Here is a 22,711-nt window from a genome sequence, read left to right as displayed (position 1 = left end):
ATTTTTCTGATAAAAAAATATTTTCAAATCCAGCTTTTTATGTTAGAAATGCTTTTCAATAGCAATGATGATTAAAACTATCAACAGTAGATAGGACCCTATAAATATACCAGCTAATTATATTTTGTTGCCAATGTATGAGATGTAGTGACCATTGGTTAGAATGCAGTAGAAATTTTTAAAAACAGTACACATCCTAAATATTAATCTTGATACTATCAAATTTTAAAATGTAGTAAGTTAACTGAAATACACAAATACAGGAAAGGAATTCACTAACTTATTAGATATGATGTATACTATGGGGTAAATATTCATTGGCACACATTAGAAATCTATCACATCTTTAAGAAACAAAAAATTCAACAGCCCCCACAATAAGGAGAGGTTGTAGTGTTTAAAAACAAAAAGAACAAGAATGCCAGTTATACTAGAAAGCACAAGCTGACAGCTCTTTACAGGCTGTTCAGTCTCCTTTTGATGCTGTTCATTGAACCAGAATGGGCAGCGTGGAGCACTGAAGGGTAACAGAGATAGGCAGGTTAGTTTGCCTTATTTTAGAGCTAATGGGGACCGCTGAACACATTCTTCAGTCTGTGGGAAAATGGTGTGAGATGCTGAGGAAGGTCAGGAATCTGCAGCAGCAACAGTGGCACCTGAGCTTCAAGGAAGCAAGGGTAAGAAAAGCAAAACCAGAGGGTTAAGCACCCAACTGCACCTTTGCTAATTAGTGGCATACTTCCCTTTGGTTGGTTGTGTAATGGACTTAGTGTTTACAGGTATAAAAAGCAAATCATACCGTGTTTCCCAGAAAGTAAGACTGGGTCTTATATTAATGTTTGCTCCAAAAGGCTCATTAGGGCTTATGTTCAGGGGATGTCATCCTGAAAAATCATGCTAAGGCTTATTTTTCAGTTAGGTCTTATTTTCGGGGAAATACGGTAGTAGTAATAATAACAAGAACAAAAATGGAGACTGTGGCTATAAAAGATGGTGAAAATAATAGGTGTTTCCCTCTCCTTTCTTGGGTTGGGGGCAGTGAGGGAATCATACTCTATGTCACCTTTCAGATCAATTTTATGTTGAGTTCCAGAACAGGTGATAGAGGCTTGGCTTAGAGTCGAGTTATAACTTGTTCTTCCTGTCCATCACCCCATTTGTGCATGAGCAGGTCACAAGCCTCTCCCCAAGTTTCAAATACATCCTCTGAGGAGTCTAAAAGTTTAGAATTTGAGGAGCAGATACTGGATACACAGTGCAGAGAGCTGGAACAGGCTAGAGGGCACTCACTGCTCTGAGCAGGGCCCCGGGCTTCACCTAATTCTACCTCACTGAGGTTAATTTCACTTTGAGAACAGGCCTCTGATTTCCCTTTCTTCATCTGAGAATATTTGATGTCCTGCCACATATAGTGCTGCTGAACGATTCCATCAGAAATTGTATACATTGGCTGTGAACTGGGTTCAGACATATGACCATTAAACTTGGAGAATAGGAGACCCAGTTTCTTGAGAGAAGAACCCATGAAAGAGCGTTTGCTTGACTCAGCTTTTAACTTCCCTTGGGCACCACTGTCTCTTGGCATGGTTCTGATGAGAGATGGCCCATGGCAGGCCTTTTTCTTGCAGTGTAAATTGAAAGAGACACTCTTGGATTTGGCCCGAGCCCCACCACTGCCATCATTGGTATCATCCCTCTGAGAGAGTTCAGTGCTGCTGGTGGAAAAGCTTCTCCTTGGGTGTTTCCTATTTCCTAAGAGGTCAAGCACTTCATATCGAAAGCTGGAGATGTCCTGCTTTAATTCCTAGGGCAAGAGAGAAGACGCATTATGTTAAGGAACTTGATCTTTAGTTCAAAATAGGCATACTGGTATCATTTGGAATCTTCCAGGTTTTGCCTAATAACAAATGACAAAGTACCTGAACTACCTCACATTATTCCAGCACAATAAGAACATATTAATAATTCTCTGGGCAGGGCTGGCCATTAGAAAAACGATGCAATTGGTGAAGTTGATTTCGGAAACGCCGCATTAGGAGCATACCAACAGACTAGCCCCTGCTCAAGCATTAACTGACAATTAAGGTATTAGATTAGGGCACTGGCCTCATAGGTCTAGGCATCTGCATATAAAAGTGCTCCTGAAGAGGAAACGCTTTTAGGACTCTAAGGAATAAAACTAGGGAAGTGGAATATGTCAGGTGATGAGGCTGCTATTTTGGGAGGGTGTAGTGGAGCCCTGTTCATTCAAGTTCCTATGAAACGTCTTCTGTCCCTAACTGACTGTCCAGACATTAGATTACTCCTTTAAAAACCATGCCCTGAATGTCATCAAAATGTCTTCCTTTCAATATTTCCTTTATCTTCAGGTAAAGAAAGAAGTCACTGGGGGCCAGATCAGGTGAATAGGGAGGGTGTTCCAATGCAGTTATTTGTTGACTGGCTAAAAACTCCCTCACAGGCAGTGCTGTGTGAGCTGGTGCATTATCATGATGCAAGAGCCATGAATTGTTGGGGAAAAGTTCAGATCGTCTATTTCACGCAGCCTTTTCAGTACTTAAAAAAATCATAATTTGGTTAACTGTCCAGTTGGTGCAAATTTATAATGAATAACTCCTCTGATATAAAATAAGATTAGCAACATCATTGCAACAAGTTAGTGAACTTAATTGTCAGACCTGGTATTTAGTTTCTTATTCTATAAAAAAGAGAAAAACCAAGAGCAAAAATTGGGGAAATGGCAGGGCTATACTAAGTGGTAGAAGCAAAAATAACTCTGGGAATAAAATTATCCAAATTCCCAAAATATTGTTAATCTTGAAACAGATCAGCTCTTATTCATTCCAAATAAATATACTCTTTGAAATCGGTTTCAAGTTTCCAATTTAAGTGTGGATATGAGGGATTCTGTTATAAATTAGAGGGCCCAGTTTTTTTCAAACAAATAGAATATTTATGAAATATAAAGAGCACAAAACATAAGTAAAAACCATGCTATTTTTTTAATCTTAGCAATGTGTTTCATATATGGATGTAATTGACTTTTCTCTAATCTTTTTGCTCATTTATTTGTTGTCCCTGTAAGACCTCAGAAGGCCTTACAGAAAATTCTCTAAGAATTTTGTCAAATGTCAATGCAAGGGAAATTTCATTTTACTTTATGTAATGTTTTAGTGAGTTGAAGAAACAATTATTTTTTTAAATTTAAAACTTATTCGGGCAAGATTTGTTAGTAAAGTTACATAGATTTCAGGTGTACAATTCTGTAATACATTATAGCTCACATTGTGTGTTCACTACCCAGAGTCAGTTCTCTTTCCATCACCATATCTTAGACCCTGTTTACCCTCTTCTAGACCCCTTTTACCCCCCCCCCCCCGCTTACCCTCTGGTAACCACTAAACTATTGTCTGTGTGTGAGTTTTTGTTCTTTCAGTTGTTTCTCTTGTTCTTTTGTTGTTTTCGGTTTATATACCACATATCAGTGAAATCATATCGTTCTCTGCTTTTTCTGTCTGACTTATTTCGCTTAGCATAATCTCAAGATCCACCCATGTTGTCACAAATGTTCCTATTTCATCTTTTCTTACCGCCAAATAGTATTCTATTGTGTATATATACCACAACTTCTTTATCCATTCATCTATCGAAGGACAGTTTGGTTGTTTCCATGTCTTGGCCACCGTAAATAAAGCTGCAATGAACATTGGAGCACACTTGTCTTTATGGATAAATGTTTTCAGACTTTTTTGTAGATACCCAGGAAAGGGATTCCTGGGTCATACCGTAATTCTATTCGTAATTTTTTTAGGAACCTCCACGCTGCCTTCCATAGCAGCTGCACCAGTCTGCATTCCCGCCAACAATGTATGAGGGTTCCTTTTTCTCCACAGCCTCTCCAACACTTGTTACTATTTGTCTTGTTGATGATAGCCATTCTGACTGAGGTGAGGTGATATCTCATTGTGGTTTTTATTTGCATTTCTCTGATGATTAGTGATGTTGAGCATTTTTTCATATGTCTATTTGTCATTTGTATGTCCTCTTTGGAGAAATGTGTCTTCAGGTCCTCTGCCCATTTTTCAATTGGGTTGTTTGAAACAATTATTTTGAATTGCTGTGTTAAATTATTTCTGTAGTTCATGTCTGTATAATGACTATAGATATGCACGGTAGATATTTAATTCAGATTGAAAATACTCATAAATATTTTAAAGAATAAATAGCAATTTGAATAACTTGTAAAAAAGAAAAGCTTAAATCTGATCATGTCATTCCCTTGCTTAACACTTTAGTAACTTGCCACTGACCATAAGAAAAAGTAGAAACTCCATACCATGGACTACAAGGTTTTTCAGGGCCTGGTATCTGTCAATCTCTCTGATGTCCTTTCTTCTTACTCTCCCCAGGCTCTCTACTGTCTACCTGTATAGACATATTCTTTCTTGCCTCTGGGCCTTTGCCTGTACTGTTCTCTCTGTCTAGAACATGCTTCTCCCCAGCTTTCCCTTATCTGGCTCCTCCTTCAAGCCTCACCTTAAAACATTGCTTCCTCTGGAAAACTGGCTCTGACTTCCCAAGTCCCAGTTGAGTGTCCCTCTTCTCTGTGTCTCCACAGCACCCTTTATTTATCCTGTTAGAATACTTATTTGTCACCTTCTATTATTATTTGTGTCTCACTCCATGAGAATAGGGGCTGGCTATATCTTGCTTATCACTGTACTCCAGCACCCAGTGGAGTGCCTGGCACATAGTAGGCCCTCGATAAGTGAGTTATATCTGTTTATTAGGATAATGGTCTTCCTATGTTCCTTTATGTGTTTTAGCGTAGGGTTTCTCAACTATTTGACATGTTGAGCTGGATAATTCTTTGTTGTGGGGCTATCCTGTGCATTGTAGGATGTTTTGTAGCAACCCTAGTCTCTACCCACTAGATGCCAATAGCACACACATCCCAGTGTGACAACCAAAAATGTCTCCAGACATTGCTAAATGTGCCCTGGTGGACAAAATTGGCTGAGGTTGAGAACCTCTGTTTTAGGCTAATGCTAGTATTAAGAAAATTTTAATGTTTCATGGTAGGCTTTCTTAAATCTTAGATTTAATAATAGATTTTTTGGTCTTTATCTTAATTTTTTTTTTTTTTTTAGGTAAACAGGGCCTTCAAGTCTCCAGCCATCTTCCCTTTGCTATCTTTCCCCTCACTACACATCCTTGCCATAGCATTTCAAACACTCAATTGCCACACTGAGAAATACCCAGAATATGAAAAGAATGCATAGGGCAGATTCTTTTGTTCATAAAGCTGGTTGTGGTGACAGATGGTAAAATCCCTCCAACTACAGGATGACAGACTATTCCAAGATAGAGATTAAAAATTGTAGCTGGTTTTGCTGTATTACAGGCAGTTGAAACTCCATCACCAGAAACCACAAACAGTGTGAAGATTACATAATGCTGAAGAAATGTGAAATGAGAAATTAAACCACTTCATGATAAATTACCTTAAAATTCTCTTCTGTTAGCCCCTCATTTGTTTTGGAATTTCTTATCATAGCAGCCACATACCTTTTGACTAAATTCCTGATAACTTCCTGGAATTAAAAAACAAACAAACAAACAAACCATGAACGAGGCATTCAGTTTCCTTGTTGTGCTTTCAGTAAAATAAGAAACATACACACATAATAAAATATGCTTAGGTTGTCTTTGCAATAGAACGTCCTCCCAGGATCCAGCCATTTTCTGCAAAAACCCTAAGTCCATTGGCTAAATGAGGAAATATTATGTGTCCAAATTTGGTGGCAGATGGGGCCAGCGAGAACAATTCACCTGAAAGGAAAATTTTCCACTGAAACAAGGTAACCATGAATTCACATTTATAGAATAATGACAGCGGAATAATCCTTGAATGGTCATAGTCAATATCCTTTCCCCTCAGGCTGGATTAAACTTTAACCCTTTTAGTAAGAGGAGAGTTTTTCTTCTTTTTATAAAGTTGAGAAAGCCATTCTTCAGTGTCACAAAGTCTGCTGATTTCAGTGTCCACTAATTACATAATCTAGAGATTTTTTTTCTTAGAGTCAGTCTACACTTCTCCTTTATAGGGATAGCCTCTTTTTAGTTAGCTTCTTGAGAATGGCACATACATAGTCACTATGCTTTGTATTAGTAATGGTGATGATGGTAGCTACCACTTAATGCTATGTGTCAGGCACTGTGTCCACCACACACACAAAATCATACATACCGCTCAATTCTCACAGCACTGTGAGTTAAGTTTTGTTATCCCCATTTTACAGATGAAGAAACTGAGGTGCAGTGAGGTGAAGTGATTTGTCCAAGGTCACAACTGACCAAGAACTATTGTGCTTAGTCTCTGTGAGGAAGCTTTACCTGATAATGTTGATTCTGTATCAGGCTGTCAGCATGGCGTTCCTGTAATTAAAAATGGACAGAGAGGTTACACAGCAGTCTCTCAGCAACCCATTCATCCGAATAACATTCTAAATATTAGGACTGGAGAATGACACAGAAGTCCTGCCTGACACCTCCCGAAAACATTTTAGGTGGAAGTGATTTTATGTTTGAGATAGCAAGTGTCACAAATGAGGGAAGGCAGGAAACAGTTTAGTTTAAAAAGAAACATAATTTTTAAAAGCCTTACTGTGAAGCTTCTCAAGTTGTGCCTTCTCCGTCTCCCATCAGGCTCTCTTTTGGGGCAGAAGGTGTTGTTGAACCAGTTACCAAGGTATAGAAATGACTTTGGGCTGGGGATAATGTTGAAAGGAGGTGGCAAGGTGCCCCCTTCATCAAAGTAACTCATCCAGAGCTTTGTCCTTGCAAATTTCCACTCAATGTCTGCATGATCCTATGAAAGAGAAGTTCAAGGATTTGGGATAGGAAACTCCAAAATGCACCCATGTCACATTCTAAAAGTTCTACCGTGTTTTCCCAAAAATAAGACCTAGCCAGACAATCAGCTCTAATGCGTCTTTTGGAGCAAAAATTAATATAACTCCTGGTCTTATTTTACTATAACATAAGACCGGGTCTTATATAATGTAATGTAATGTAATGTAATGTAATGTAATGTAATGTAATGTAATGTAATGTAATGTAATATAATAATAATACCAGGTCTTATGTTAGTTTTTGCTCCAAAAGGTGCATTAGAGCTGATTGTCCGGCTAGGTCTTATTTTCGGGGAAATGCATTACCTTGCTTCTATGCAAGGCAATCTGTCAGTAGCTATAACAACATAAATTACACCCTGTGATCCAGAATCCTATTTTTAGAAATTTATCTTATCAGTATACTTGCAAGAAGATGTACAGTGAACAGCACAGGGCTGTTCACTGTAGCTTGTTAATAGCAAAACATCTGGCAACAATCTAAATGTCCAACAGTGGGAGACTGGTTAAATAAATGATGGCACATCCATAAAATGGCTTACAATATAACTGTTTAACAATATCTATGAACATTTCATATACAGAACATGTATATGTGTATATGCATTTGTCCATATACCTATAAGACCTCCAAAACCTCTAAGTGAAAAAAAGCGGTATAAAGCACAATATATATTGTGTGCAATGATCCCATTTATGCAACTGTAAAACCCTTTATATTACCTGCTTACATGTTCTAGACAGGTACATACAAAAGTGACAGCAGTAGCTATTTTTAAGGAGTGGGATTGTTGTGGAGAGGCTTTCTTTGAAAAAAAAATCAATATTATTGAGAAATGATTTACACGAGTAATATTCACCTATTTTAAGTGTTTGATAAATTTTGACAAACATATATACCTGTGTGTAATCACCATCATAATGAAGATAAACACATCACTCGTGCCTGTGTGCACGCGTACACACACACACACACACACACACACTGGTGTACATTTCTAGGAGTTTGAAGACCTGGATGGGTGGATGTAACCACCACTGCAATCAAGATACGAAACTGTTCCTTCACCCCCCAGAATTCCCTAGTGTTGCCCCTTTGTGATCAAACTCTCCCCAACCCCTAAGTCCTGACAACCACTGCTCCATTCTCCATCCCTATATTTCCCCTTTTCAAAATGTTATGTAAAATGTAATCATACAGTAGGTAACCTTTTAATACTAGCTTATTTCACTCAGCATTAACATCTTTGAGATTCATCTACATTTTTGCATGTATCAATAGTCTGTTTTATTTTATGCTGAGTAGTTTGCCATTATATGTCTGTATCACAGATTGTTTATTCATTCACCCACTGAAGAACATTTGGGTTATTTCCAGTTTTTAGCAATTATGAATAGAGCTGCTGTGAATATTCATGATAGGTTTTTGTGTGAATATGTGAACATGTTTAATATCTCTAACTTAAATGTCTAGCAGTGGTATGGCTGAGTCATGTGGTAAGTGTAAGTTTTACTTTATAATAAACTTCCAAACTATTTTCTAGAGTGGCTGTACTGTTTTTCATTTCCACCACTTGCTCTGTATCCTCCTTAGCACATGACAGGTTTTTAAAGTTTAGCCATTCTAACAGATAAGTAGCGTGCTTTCATTATGTTTTAATTTGCATTTTCTAAATGGCTAATGATGGTGAGCATCTTTTCATGTTTATTTGCCAGCTGTATGTCTTCTGTGGTGTGGTGTCTGTCAGATCCTTTGCCTATTTTTATTTATCTTACTAGTGGATTTTGAGTTTCTTTGTTTTGTTTTTTCAAAAAATATTCTGGATACTAACTCTTTGTCAGAAATGGAGCTTGCAAATTTTTTCCCCCCAAGTCTTCATTTTGTCTTTCCATTTGCTTAATGGTGCCTTTCATAGAGCAAACTGTTTTAATTTCAATGAAGTCAAACATCAAATTTTTAATGGATCGTGCTTTTGGTATTATATCTGAGACCTCTTTACATAACCCAAAGTCATGAAGATTTTCTCTTATGTTTTCTTCTATAAATTCTATAGTTATAAGATATGCATTCAGTTTTATGATCCACTTTGAGTTAATTTTTGCATAGGTTGTGAGGTTTGTATTGAAGTTTTTTTGTTTGTTTGTTTTCTGCCTATGGATAACCAATTGTCATTTGTTGAAAAGGATGTTGTCCCTCTACTGAATTGCTTTTGCATCTTTGTGAAACATCAGTTTGGCATGCTGGATGCTGGAACTACTGAATATCCACATTCAAAAGAATGAAATTGGACTCCTACCTCAAGCTACATGTAGAACTCAACACAAAATGGATCACAGAACTAAATTTAAGAGATAAAAGCTATAAAACTCTAATGAAACTTAGGTGTAAATTTTCATGACCTAGGATAAGACAATGCTTTCTTAGATAGGACACGAAAAGCCAAGTGACAAAAGAAAAGAAAAAGTTAAAGTGGCCTTCATAAAAGTGAAAAACTATTGTACTTCAAAGAACACCACAAAGAAAATGAAAAGACAACCCACAGAATGAGAGAAAATAATGTAATGTATGTCTGATGAAGGACTTGTATCCAGAATACATAAAGAACAATTACAACTCAAAAATTAAAAGATAAATCAGTATAAAAATGGGCAAAGCACTTGAATAGACATTTCCCCAAAGCAGACATGCAAATGACCAATAAGCACATGGAAATGTGCTTAACATCATTAGTCATTAGGGTGATTCAAATTAAAATCACAATGAAAAAACTTCACATCCACTAGGATGGCTATAATTAAAAAAAGACAATAACCATTGTTGGGGAAGATATGGAGAAATTGGACCTCTCACACACAGCTGGTGGGAATGTAAAATGGTGCAACTGCTTTGGAAAACAATTCCTCAAATGGTTAAACATATAGTACCATATGACCCAGCAATCCACTACAAGCTATATACCCAAGAGAAGTGAAAACATATTCCATACAAAAACTTGTACACAAATGTTCATAGCAGCATTATTCATAATAGTCAAAAAGCAAAGAATAGAATCATGCAGTGGGCCAAGTTATAAACTATAGTCATCTTTTTTGAGCTTAGGAGACGCTCTGGTGCCCCTCATTGTATCTACTCCACTTAGGTGAGGATACAACTTTTGATAAGCATTTTGAAAACAGTTCAAGGACTCCAGTTGCTACCATTCCATTCCCCTAGTGCTCAGATGAGCTCAGGTTGGGAATTACTATGTAATAGTATAGCAGAGAAATTATTGCAAATTATCATCTCAGCAGTCCTTTTCCATTCATTTATCATGTATCAGTTCAATGTCCACCTATCCATTCATTCTTTGATTTCTATGTCAAGCAACTGCTATATTCCAGGCACTCTGCTAGGTGCTGAATATAGAGAGGTGACTATCCAGTAGTGGTAGTGGGAGCATCTTACAGAATACAATTAAAGTACAGAGATAACACCTAAATCCTGAAGATTGAGAAATAATAGATCACCTGGCAAGGCTAGTTAAACACTGTGAGCTGTAAAGTGATGCGTAAGATAAGCATTCATACGTTCATTCATTCAACAAATATATGTTAAGTTCCCTCTACATGCTAGGTGTTGAAATTGTAACAGTGAGCAATATGGACAAGAAGATGATTTGGCAATTGAAGTCCATTTTAATTTCAATCCTTGATCTAATTTGAATTGCAAGACTATGAATACGGCTTTTACAGTTGTATTTGTCTAAAACTTCCCTAAATATATGATAGCCAAGAGGTTTTCATTCATCTGCATGGGGATAGCCTTTTACTATAAATGACAGACAAATTAGACATTAGATTTTGTTTTGCTTATTTCAGTGTTTGGTGGTGACCCCCTCTCCTACTCTCTGTCCTAACCTCTCTGCCCAACTATGAACACTGCCCATGGCTGTGTGCTTTTGTGTAAGACATAACCTACACAGTCATAGGCTGTGGTCCTTCCTATTCCCAACTTTACAAAAGTATCAGGACTTTTGTGCTACCATAATGTACTTTTAATGACACATAACCTTACATGTGTGTTCTAGTTCATGTGTATGCCTTGCAATGCCTTTGAGATTGTTAGGTCCTGTAGAACACGCCAGGGCTTCTATTTATTTTAACTGCTTTCACAGTGCCAGTGTAATATACTGTGACTATAGACATACCCTCAAATGTTGTTGATTTGCCCAGATTCTGAACACATGGCCATAGGTCAAACGAACATGTCCATTTGATTTCACATTTCTCAACAAATCCAAGCTCAAGGTTATTTTCCTTGCAATCAAATACAAGGCCAATTTCTTACCAGCTTTTGACAAGTTCTTATGTACTCTTTCAGATCTCCTGCCAGCAACCATCTTGCTCTAGCAAATTGGAAAGCTTTATAACATAATGCAAAGGGTGCGTGGCAGGCACAGACATAGCAAAGCAGAACTAATAATAAACTTTAAAAAGAAAAACTGCATCCAGGAATCTTGGGGCTGATGGCAGGCTGGTTGGAGGGACACTTTGGGGAGGGAGACATTTTGGCATCTTTCACATTTAACTAGTAGCTGCTTACTTCATTTCGGCATGAGACCAGCTGTTTCCCTATGATGGGAAAGTAACACAAAATGCTGTGACATACACACCCCAAATCGCGGCAAGATCAAATCGTGGCATTTCGAGGGAAGTCCACCTCACTTGGACTGCTTTTTTCTCCTGGTAGAACTCAGGCCATGCTTCTCAAATGCTGGTGTGCATCAGAATCAAATGGAGCATTTGTTTAAAATGCAGATTTCTGGACCTCACCATGAGACATTATACATTGTATTGTAGTTTTGCCTCAGGGATAAAAATGCAATTTTTAAACGATGTAAGCAATTAAAAATAGTCATTCCTTGGTATCCTTGGGGGATTGGTTCCAGGACTCCCCATGGATACCAAAATCCAAGGATGCTCAAGTCCCTTATATAAAATGGCATAGAACAGTGCATACAGTCAGTTTTCTGCATCTGCAGATGAAAAATACCATTTTCAGTCTGTGAATATGGGGATGTGGAACCTGCGGATATGTAGAGCTGATTATATACCATAGTTTTTGTAACTCTGCTTTTGTTTTAATTCACTTAAAAAAATATACAGGAATCTTCAAAATATGGGAGTAGCCTGGGCCTCCAGCAACCTCTTGGAGGCCCTGAAGTAAAGTCCCCTCAGTGAGTATTACCATACCCCTCCATGCCCTCACCTCTAACTTATTCCACAGGTGCAGTAGTCTAGAAGGGAGCAAATACCCTGTCATTAAATTGTCAGCAGTCCTCCTCTCTTCCCCAAGGCTACTTAGGTGGTTAGAATTTCCCATTGTAATTATTCTGGGGCCTGCTAAGGATGACTTTCATATTGATTTATCTAGTTTAGTGCCTTTGTAGCAGCCTCAATTTAAGTGTACCAACTCAGCGGTAAAAAAGAGAGCCCTCCTTTCAGCTGCAACTCACTGCCCATCCATTGCCCACAACATTCCCTTGCACTCTAGTACTAATGCCTCCAAATAGCACATTTAAGCCTTCACAAATGGCAAGAGCCTCCTCAGTGGGTGTCACAAACAGATCCTTCTCTGTACTTAACATGTGCAGTTGTGTATTGGGCAGCCATTATGTCTGTGCACCCACCCCACGCATAAAACAGCTGCTAATCCCTCTTCCCACGTAATATATTTTGCCGTGTATAATGTGCACTTTTTGCCCAAATTTGTGAGGGAAAAATAAGGATGCGGATTATACATGGATAGTACTACCGTATTTACCCGAAAATAAGACCTAGCCAGACAATCAGCTCTAATGCGTCTTTTGGAGCAAAAATTAATATAAGACCCGGTATTATATTATTATATTATGTTATGTTATGTTATGTTATATTTATTATAGTATATAAAACTCGGTCTTATAGTAAAATAAGACCGGGTCTTATATAAATGTTTGCTCCAAAAGATGCGTTAGAGCTGATTGTCCGGGTAGGTCTTATTTTCGGGGAAACACGGTAATACTGTATCTATATAAATGTTTTCAATTCTTTTATTTGTGTTTATGAGTTAAAAGTGTAACTCTACAAATCAATAACAATATCTGTATGCAAAATAATACCATGGAATACAATAATCGGTTTTGTTGAACTTACGACGAACTTGCAACAACGAAGACTTCTTGGCCTTCTGTGATGCGTAACTATTGTAAATTTGTTACTGGTATATAAAATTTCTTGTACCTTCTATCTGTTCTTGTGTTTTGTAATTATTTGTTACATAAAATTTCTTGTACCATAATATGTAGAGGGTATGGGGGGTGGGGGGTGGGAGATGAGGGTAAGGGGGACCAAATATATGGTGATGGAAGGAGAACTGATTCTGGGTGGTGAGCACACAATGGGAATTATAGATGATGTAATACAGAATTGTACACCTGAAATCTATGTAATTTTACTAACAATTGTCACCCCAATAAAAAAATAAATAAATAACCTATTTGGTAATATCAGAGTCACCAATGGAAAAAAAAATAAATGCTAAAATTCATTTATAATACAAAAAACAAGTATCTAAATGTAAACAAATAAAAATTTGAATTAAAAAAATTAAAACAAAAGATTATTTCCCTGAAAATTTGGGCCAAAAACATGGGTGTGCATTATACATGTGTGCACATATACACGGCAAAATACACTATGTTGCTAGGGGTTTGGGATTACTGCTTAGCATGCTCTGGTCTTTTTATTTTTATTTTTGGTGGGGGCTATTCATGTTTATTTAATATTAACTGCAGAATTTTTTTTCTTTCAGTTTTATAGAAATATAATTGACAGCACTGTATAATGTTAAGGTGGGAACATGGTCCTGCAAGGTCCTCATAAGTATCTCTGGGTTTTATTTAGAGACAATTTAGTATATGGAACACAAGTGCACCTACAAAATAATACAGGTCATAAACAGTGAAGCTTAATTATCTTTCCTTCTCTGATTCCAAGGGATGTGGCAGGAAATGAAGCAAATTGATGAGGGCAGTGTATCTCCAGGATTCCCTACTCTGTGATCTACCTCTGACCCACTCTGTTGCCTTCAAAGAAATTATCTACTTTCTGAGAGTCAGAATGAAATTCGTGCAGTATTTAATTAATAATTTCTTTTAAAATCAATCACTAGGATTGCAGTGCTTTTTCTGTTCCTCACTATCTCCTCTGCAGTCACCTTGCCAGTTTCAATTTTTCTCCTTGTCCTCCCTGCCCTACCACAAGGTGGGGTCAGGGTGTGAGGAGAAGAAAAACAGGACTCGGGGTAGTTGGATGCTGGAAATTTAAAAATGTGGTTCTTTCCTAGTAGACACCAATACTCTCCATTGTTACGTGAGGAAGGTGGGGCCTCAATGGAGTTGGACAAAGTATGGGTAAGATTTTTTATTTTTATTGGGGATAATTGGGGAACAGTGTGTTTTTCCAGGATGTCCAGTCGTTTTTCAATCTAGTTGTAGGGGGCACAGCTCAGCTCTAAGTCAAATCGTTGTTTTCAATCTAGTTGTGTAGGGCACAGCTCACTGGCCCAGATGGGACTCCAACCGGTGACCTTGGTGTTATGAGCACCATGTTCCAACCACTGAGCCAACCGGCCGGCCACCGGTGGCTCAGCTCCAAGCTCAAGCCATTGTTTTCAATCTAGTTGTGGAGGGCGCAGTTCACTGGCCCGTGTGGGAATCAAACCAGCAACCTTGCTGTTAAGAGCTCATGCTCTAACCAACTGAGCCATTCAGCTGCCCCAAGATTTTTTTTAATATTTTAGTTTTCCGTTAAGTTGACATACAATATTATATTAGTTTCAGGTGTACAACACACTGATTAGACATTTATATAACTTTGGAAGTGATCACTCTGATAAGTCTAGTACCCATCTGACACCATGTACAGTTATTACATTATTGACTATATTCCCCATGCTGTACTCTATATCCCTGTGAGTATTTTGTAACTATCGATTTGTACCTTTTAGTCCCCTTCTTCCTTCACCCACCCCCCCCCAACCCTCTCCATCTGGCAACCATTAAAATGCTCTAACTATGAGCTTGTTTCATTTATCCTGTTCTCTAGATTCTACATATAAGTGAACTCATATGACATTTGTCTTTCTCTGTCTGACTTTACACAATACCCTCTAGATCCATCAGGTTATTGCAGATGGAAAGATTGCATTCTTTATGGCTCAGTAATATTCCATTGTATATATGTACCTCCTCTTTATCCATTCATCCATTGATGGACACTCTTGTTTCCCCATATCTTTGTAATATAAATAATGCAGCAATGAACATACGGGTGCACATGTCCCTTCAAAATAGTGTTTCCAGTTTCTTTGGATAAATACTGAGAAGTGGGATTACTGGGTCCTTCTTTGACTCTTGTTATAGCCTTTGTTTTAAAATCTGTTTTGTCTGGTATAAGCATTGGTACCCCAGCTTGTTTTTTTGTTTTGTTTTGTTTTTCATTTCCATTTTCATGAAATGCCTTCTTCCATCCCTTTATTTTCTGTCTGTGTGTGTCTTTTGCTCTGAAGTGAGTCTCTTGTAGGCAGTATATATAAGGGTCTTGTTTTCTTCTCCATTCAGCCACCCTATGTCTTTTGAGTGGAGCATTTAATCCATTTGCATGTAAAGTAATTTGATAGATATGTAGTTATTACCATTTTATTATTCATAGAGTTTTTCTTTTTTTCTTCTTCTTAAAGAAGTCCCTTTAACATTTCTTGTAATACTGGTTTGGTGGTGATGAACTCCTTTGGCTTTTTCTTGTCTGGGAAGCTCGTTATCTGTCCTTCGATTCTAAATGATAGCTTTGCTGGGTAGAGTAATTTTGGTTGTAGGTATTTACTTTTCATCATTTTGAACATTTTGTATCAATCCCTTCTGACCTGAAAAGTTTCTATTGAGAAATCAGGTGACAATCTTATAACTCCTCTGTAACTTACTAGTTGCCTTTCTTTTACTGCTTTTAGGGTTCTCTTTTTGTCTTTAAATTTTATTATTTTAATTATAATGTGTCTTGGTGTGGGCCTGTTTGCGTTCTCTTGTTTGGAACTCTCTGCACTTCCTGGGCTTGTATATCTATTTCCTTCACCAGGTTCAGACAGCTTTCAGTCATTATTTCTTCAAATACATTCTCAATCCCTTCCTTTCTCTCTTATCCTTCTGATACCCCTATGATGCAAATGTTTCACTTGATATTGTACCAGAGGCCCCTTAAACTCTCTTCAATTTTGGATTATTTTTTTCTTTTTGCTCTTGTGATTGGGTGTTTTCTACTACTTATTTTCCAAATCACTGATTTGATCCTCTGCTTCATCTATTCTACTGTTGATTCCCTCTAATGCATTCTCCATTTCAGTTATTGTATTCTTCATTTCTGACTGGTTTTTGTTTTCTATCTCTTTGTTTATGTTTCATATCTCTTTGTTGAAGTTCTCCCTGAGAACACTGAGCATTCTTATAACCAGTTCAAAACACTGGTTCAAAACACTGCGTCTGGTAGATTGCTTTTCTCCATTTTGTTTAGTTATTTTTCTGGAGCTTTGTTCTGCTCTTTCATTTGGGACATGTTTCTTCATTTTGGCTGCCTCTTTGTGTTTGTTTTTATGTATTAAGTAGAGCTTCTATGTCTCCTAATCTTGGTAGAGTGGCCTTATGTAGTAGGTGTCTTGTGGGGCCCATTGGTGCTTTCTCCCTGGTCACCTGAGTTGGGTGCTCATGTGTGTGCCTTGTGTGGTTTGTATGTGCCCTCCTGTTGTTGTTGAATCTTGGTTGCTGTTTGTACATCAGTGGGAGCGACTGACTCTCTGGCTGATTGGTTGTGAGGACTGGCTCTGACTACAGTGGAGGAGCTGTTTTGCAGGGCCTGATTCTTTTTAGCATAGCTCTGGTGCCTTCCCAGTTTTCCCTTTGGATATCTGTTTGTGGAGGTGGTTAGGTGGTGCTCTGGTGTGGTCTGAAACTGGCAACCAGGTGTGTTGGTTCTGGGGCCTCTTGGGAAGGGCTCTGTTGCAGGACAAGGTCCACTGCTCCCTCTGCCCTGACTGGGGCCACTTGGTATGAGCTACAAAATGATCTGCAGATGGTTTCCACTTGTGCTGGGCTTGGAGGTGCCTAGGAGAAGCTTAGCTATGAACCATGGCTAGGTGCCACTAGTGTGGGGCTTCAGACTGCCTAGCAGGAGGTACAGGGCATGCTGAGGCCAGATACTGCTTGTTTGGTGTTTTTGAACTTTTGAGAGATTTTAGGAAAGTTTGCAGTATGATCCAAGACAGGCCAATCATATGGAAAAGTTACTGGAGGTGGCTTGGGTGGGCCCACAAATTGGATAGGGTGGCATCTCAGGGAATCACCAGGATGGGGTGAACAGTGTTAGCCAGGTTGATGGAGACTCCCATGTGGTGTCCGCCTAAGTCTGCATGCTGGAATGGGGGAGGGCTCAACAAAGGAACAGTGGCTTCTGCAAGCACTTTTCTCTGGGATACAGCTGCCCTTCCAGCCCTCACCCAATTAGCCACACAACTCAGTTCCTCCCCATAATTCTGGCGAATTTCGAGCTGTGGCCCCAGAGCTGACACTTAGGGTCAGTGAGTCTGTCAGTGAGTAAGTCCATGCACGGGCACTTTAAGAGGAATGCCTGGGACTCCAGCCACATTTTGTCTCATTCAGCCACGATCTCCTCTGGTTTTGAAAGGCAGAACCTATAGGGACTTCTCTTTCTGGAACTAGAACCCTGTGCTGGGGCGCCTGGTGTGGGGCTGGGACCCCTTGCTTCTTGGGGGGAATCTCCACAGCCGACATAGCCCTCCTGATTTTTTTTTTTTATTTTTTAATTTATTGGGGTGACAATTGTTAGTAGAATTACATAGATTCCAGTTGTGCAATTCTGTATCACATCATCCATAAATCACACTGTGTGTTCACCACCCAGAGTCAGCTCCCCTTCCATCACCGTACATTTGATCCCCCTCACCCTCATCCCCCACCCCCCAACCCCCTTACGCTCTGGTAACCACCAAATTACGTTCCCCAGATTAATTTTCAAACCCCGTGGCCATCCTGTGGTCACCGACTGCCCTCCAATCCCCTCACCCTCCCCCCCACCCCCCACTCCCCCCGCCCATCTAGCAACCCTCAGTTTTTCCTCATTGTCTCCCAAACAGTTTCTGATTAGTTCATTCACTTATTCTTTTCTTTAGAATCCGCAAATAAGTGAGATCATATGGAATTTATCTTTCTCTGACTGACTTATTTCACTTAACATAATGTTCTCTAGATCCATCCATGTTGTTGCAAATGTTAGGATTTCTTTCTTCCTTATGGCTGCATAATACTCCATTGTATAAATGTACCACAGTTTCTTAATCCAGTCATCTACCGATGGGCATTTTGGTTGTTTCCATGTCTTAGCTATTGTGTATAGTGCTGCAATAAACATAGGAGTGCATAGAGATTTTTGAATTGAAGTTCTGGATTTCTCCGGATAGATACCTAGGAGTGGAATTACTGGATCATAAGGTAGTTCCATTTTCAGAATTTTGAGATACCTCCATACTGTTTTCCATAGCGGCTGCACCAGTCTGCAATCCCACCAACAGTGCACAAGCGTTCCCTTTTCTCCACATCCGCGCCAGCACTTGTTGTTTGTTGATTTATTGATGATAGCCATTCTGACTGGGGTGAGGTGGTATCTCATTGTGGTTTTTATTTGCATTTCTCTGATGGTTAGCGAGGTTGAGCATTTCTTCATATGTCTGTTTGCCATCTGTATGTCCTTTTCAGAAAAATGTCTCTTCAAGTCGTCTGCCCATTTTTTAATAGGATCGTTTGTTTTTTTGGAGTTGGGTTGAGTAAGTTTTCCATAGATTTGTGATATTAATCCCTTATCAGATATATCACTGGCAAATATCTTTTCCCATTCAGTAGGATCCCTTCTTGCTTTATTGATGGTTTCCTTTGCTGTGAAAAAACTTTTTAGTTTGATATAATCCCACATGTTTATTCTTTCTCTTAGTTCCCTCGCGCGAGGGTGTATATCAGTAAAAATCTTACTCCGGGTAATGTCTGAGAAGTTTCTTCCTATATTTTCTTCTAGGTATTTTATGGTTTCAGACCTTACATTTAAGTCTTTAAGCCATTTTGAATTTATTTTTGTATATGGTGTAAGGAGGTGGTCCAACTTCATTTTTTTGCATGTGTCTGTCCAGGTTTCCCAGCACCATTTATTGAATAGACTGTCATTACTCCATCGTACATTCTTGCTTCCATTGTCGTAGATTAAATGGCCATATAGGCGTGGATTTATTTCTGGACTCTCTATTCTGTTCCATTGATCTATGTGTCTGTTTTTATGCCAGTACCATGCTGTTTTGATTACTGTAGCCTTGTAGTATAATTTGAAGTCAGGTATTGTTATACCTCCCACTTTGTTCTTATTTCTCAAGATTGCCTTTGCTATTCGGGGTCTTTTATGGTCCCATATAAATTTTAGGATTATATGTTCTATTTCCGTGAAAAACGACGTTGGTAGTTTGATAGGAATTGCATTGAATATGTATATTGCCTTAGGCAGTATGGACATTTTAACTATATTAATTCTTCCTATCCATGAACATGATATGTGTTTCCATCTATTTATATCTTCCTTCATTCCTTTCATCAGTGTCTTATAATTTTCTGAGTATAGATCTTTTACTTCTTTGGTTAAATTTATTCCCAGGTATTTTATAGTCTTTGGAGCGATTGTAAATGGGATTGTTTTTTTAATTTCTCCTTCTGATGTTTTATTATTGGTATATACAAATGCAACTGATTTCTGAATATTAATTTTGTATCCTGCCACTTTACTAAATTCATCTATCAGCTCTAATAGCTTCTTGGTGGAGTCTTTAGGGTTCTCTATATATAGTATCATATCATCTGCATACAATGATAACTTTACTTCCTCCTTACCAATCTGGATGCCTTTTATTTCTTTTTCTTGTCTGATTGCTGTGGCAAGAACTTCCAGAACTATGTTGAATAGAAGCGGAGATAATGGGCATCCTTGCCTTGTTCCTGATCTTAGGGGGAATGGTTTTAGCTTTTCCCCATTGAGTATGATGTTGGCTGTGGGTTTGTCATATATGGCCTTTATTATGTTGAGATAAGATCCCTCTATTCCCACTTTCTTAAGGGTTTTTATCATAAATGGCTGTTGGATTTTATCAAATGCTTTTTCTGCATCTATTGATATGATCATGTGATTTTTATTTTTCATTTTGTTAATGTGGTGTATCACATTAATAGATTTGCGGATGTTGAACCACCCCTGCATACCAGGGATGAATCCCACTTGATCGTGGTGAATGATCTTTTTAATGTATTGCTGAATTCTGTTTGCTAATATTTTGTTGAGGATTTTTGCATCTATGTTCATTAAAGATATCGGCCTGTAGTTTTCTTTTTTTGTGGTGTCTTTGTCTAATTTTGGGATCAGGGTGATAGTGGCTTCGTACAAAGTGTTTGGGAGTCTTCCCTCCTTCTGGATTTTTTGGAAGAGCTTGAGGAGAATTGGTGATAATTCTTTTTTGAACGCTTTGTAAAATTCACCTGTAAAGCCATCTGGTCCAGGGCTTTTGTTTGTTGGGAGACTGTTGATTACTGATTCAATTTCCGTGGTGGTAATCAGTCTATTCAGGTTTTCTGTTTCTTCTTGAGTTAGCCTTGGAAGGTTGTACGCCTCTAGAAAATTGTCCATTTCTTCCAAATTGTCAAATTTGTTGGCATATAGTTGCTCATAGTAACTTCTTAAAACTCTTTGTATTTCTGCAGTGTCCGTTGTCACTTCTCCTCTTTCGTTTCTGATTTTATTAATTTGGGTCCTCTCTCTCTTTTTTTTAATGAGTCTGGCTAAAGGTTTGTCGATTTTGTTTATCTTCTCTAAGAACCAACTCTTGGATTCATTGATCTTTTGTATTGTTTTTCTGGTTTCTATTTCATTTATTTCTGCTCTGATCTTTATTATCTCCTTCCTTGTGTTCCCTTTGGGCTCATTTTGCTGTTCTTTTTCCAGATCCCTTAAATGTGAAGATAAACTGTTGATTAGTGATGTTTCTTGTTTCTTTAGGTAGGCCTGCAAAGCTATGAATTTCCCTCTTAGGACTGCTTTCGCGGCATCCCATAGATTTTGGGTCGTCGTGTTTTCATTTTCATTTATCTCGAAATATCTTTTGATTTCTTCCTTGATCTCCTGCTTGACCCATTCATTATTTAGTAATAAGTTATTCAGCCTCCATGAATTGGTGTGTCTTCCCGTTTTTTTCCTGTAGTTCATTTCTAATTTCATAGCATTGTGATCAGAGAAGACAATTGGTATGATTTCAATTTTCTTAAATTTATCAAGACTTGCTTTGTGGTCTAGCATATGATCTATCTTGGAAAATGTTCCATGTGCGCTTGAGAAGAAGGTGTATTTTGCAGCATTGGGGTGAAATGTTCTGAAAATATCGATTAAATCCAAGTGGTCCAATGTATCATTTAAGGCTGTTGTTTCCATATTGATTTTCTGTCTGGAAGACCTGTCCCTTGTGGTCAGAGGTGTGTTGAAGTCCCCGACTATAATAGTGTTACTGTTGATCTCTGCCTTTATGTCAGTCAGTACCTGTTTTATATATTTAGGTGCTCCTATGTTGGGTGCATAGATGTTTACTAGGGTTATGTCCTCTTGTCGGATCGATCCCTTTATTATTATATAGTGCCCATCTTTATCTTTTAGTATGTTCTTCATTTTAAAGTCTATTTTGTCAGAAATAAGTATTGCAACTCCAGCTTTTTTCTCGTTTCCATTTGCATGAAATATCTTACTCCAACCCTTCACTTTCAGCCTGTGTGTGTCTTTTGTTCTGAGGTGAGTCTCTTGTATACAGCATATACAAGGGTCTTGCTGTCTTATCCAGTCAGCCACCCTATGTCTTTTGATTGGAGCATTTAATCCATTTACATTTAAAGTGATTATTGATAGGTACATAGATATTGCCATTTTTAAATTTGTAGTTAGGTTGTTTTGATCTTTCTTCTATTTACAGAAGACCTTTTAGTATTTCTTGCAATGCTGGCTTGGTGGTAATAAATTCCTTTAGCTTATTTTTTTCTGGAAAGCTGTTTATCTCTCCATCAACTTTAAATGATAGCCTTGCTCGATAAAGCAATCTAGGTTGTAGGCCTTTGTTTTCCATCACTTTGAGTATCTCCTGCCACTCCCTCCTGGCCTTCAATGTTTCTGTAGAAAAATCATTTGATAGTCTTATGGGAGTTCCCTTGTATGTAACCCTCCGTCTTTCTCTTGCTGCTTTTAGGATTCTCTCTTTGTCTTTAAGCTTTGCCATTTTAACTATAATGTGTCTTGGTGTGGACCTGTTTGGGTTAATCCTGGTTGGAACTCTCTGCACTTCCTGGACTTGTATGTTGGTTTCCTTCATCAGGTTGGGGAAGTTTTCAGACATTATTACTTCAAATATGTTCTCAATCCCTTGCTTGCTCTCTTCACCTTCTGGTATTCCTATGATGCGCATGTTGTTGCGCTTGATGTTATCCCAGAGGTCTCTTAGGCCATCCTCATTGTTTTTTATTCTTTTTTCTTTCTGTTGTTCCGTTTGGGTGATCTCTGCTACCTTGTCTTCTAAGTCGCTGATTCGATCCTCTGCTTCATCTAGCCTGCTGGTAATTCCTTCAAGTGGGTTCTTAATTTCGGTAATTGTG

The 22,711-nt window shown here is 38.3% G+C and overlaps 1 protein-coding gene across 1 annotated transcript in view; it reads right to left on the bottom strand.

The window, feature by feature from the left end:
* Nucleotides 1-1,041: 1,041 nt before the first annotated feature.
* TRPC5 (transient receptor potential cation channel subfamily C member 5) overlaps nt 1,042-22,711 on the bottom strand; it is a 384,761-nt gene continuing 363,091 nt past the window's right edge. Inside the window, exons 8-11 of the mRNA XM_033111511.1 lie at nt 6,668-6,871; nt 6,397-6,438; nt 5,505-5,594; nt 1,042-1,804 (exon numbers count right to left, since the gene is read on the bottom strand). Of these exons, the coding sequence (XP_032967402.1) occupies nt 1,115-1,804; nt 5,505-5,594; nt 6,397-6,438; nt 6,668-6,871 (1,026 nt within the window). The 3' untranslated portion in view covers nt 1,042-1,114. The remainder of the gene's footprint in view (nt 1,805-5,504; nt 5,595-6,396; nt 6,439-6,667; nt 6,872-22,711) is intronic.

This window comes from Rhinolophus ferrumequinum, chromosome X (assembly GCF_004115265.2).
Source record: "Rhinolophus ferrumequinum isolate MPI-CBG mRhiFer1 chromosome X, mRhiFer1_v1.p, whole genome shotgun sequence".
In the NCBI taxonomy this organism is placed as follows: Eukaryota; Metazoa; Chordata; class Mammalia; order Chiroptera; family Rhinolophidae; genus Rhinolophus; species Rhinolophus ferrumequinum.
This window is presented reverse-complemented; position numbering and strand designations above follow the sequence as displayed.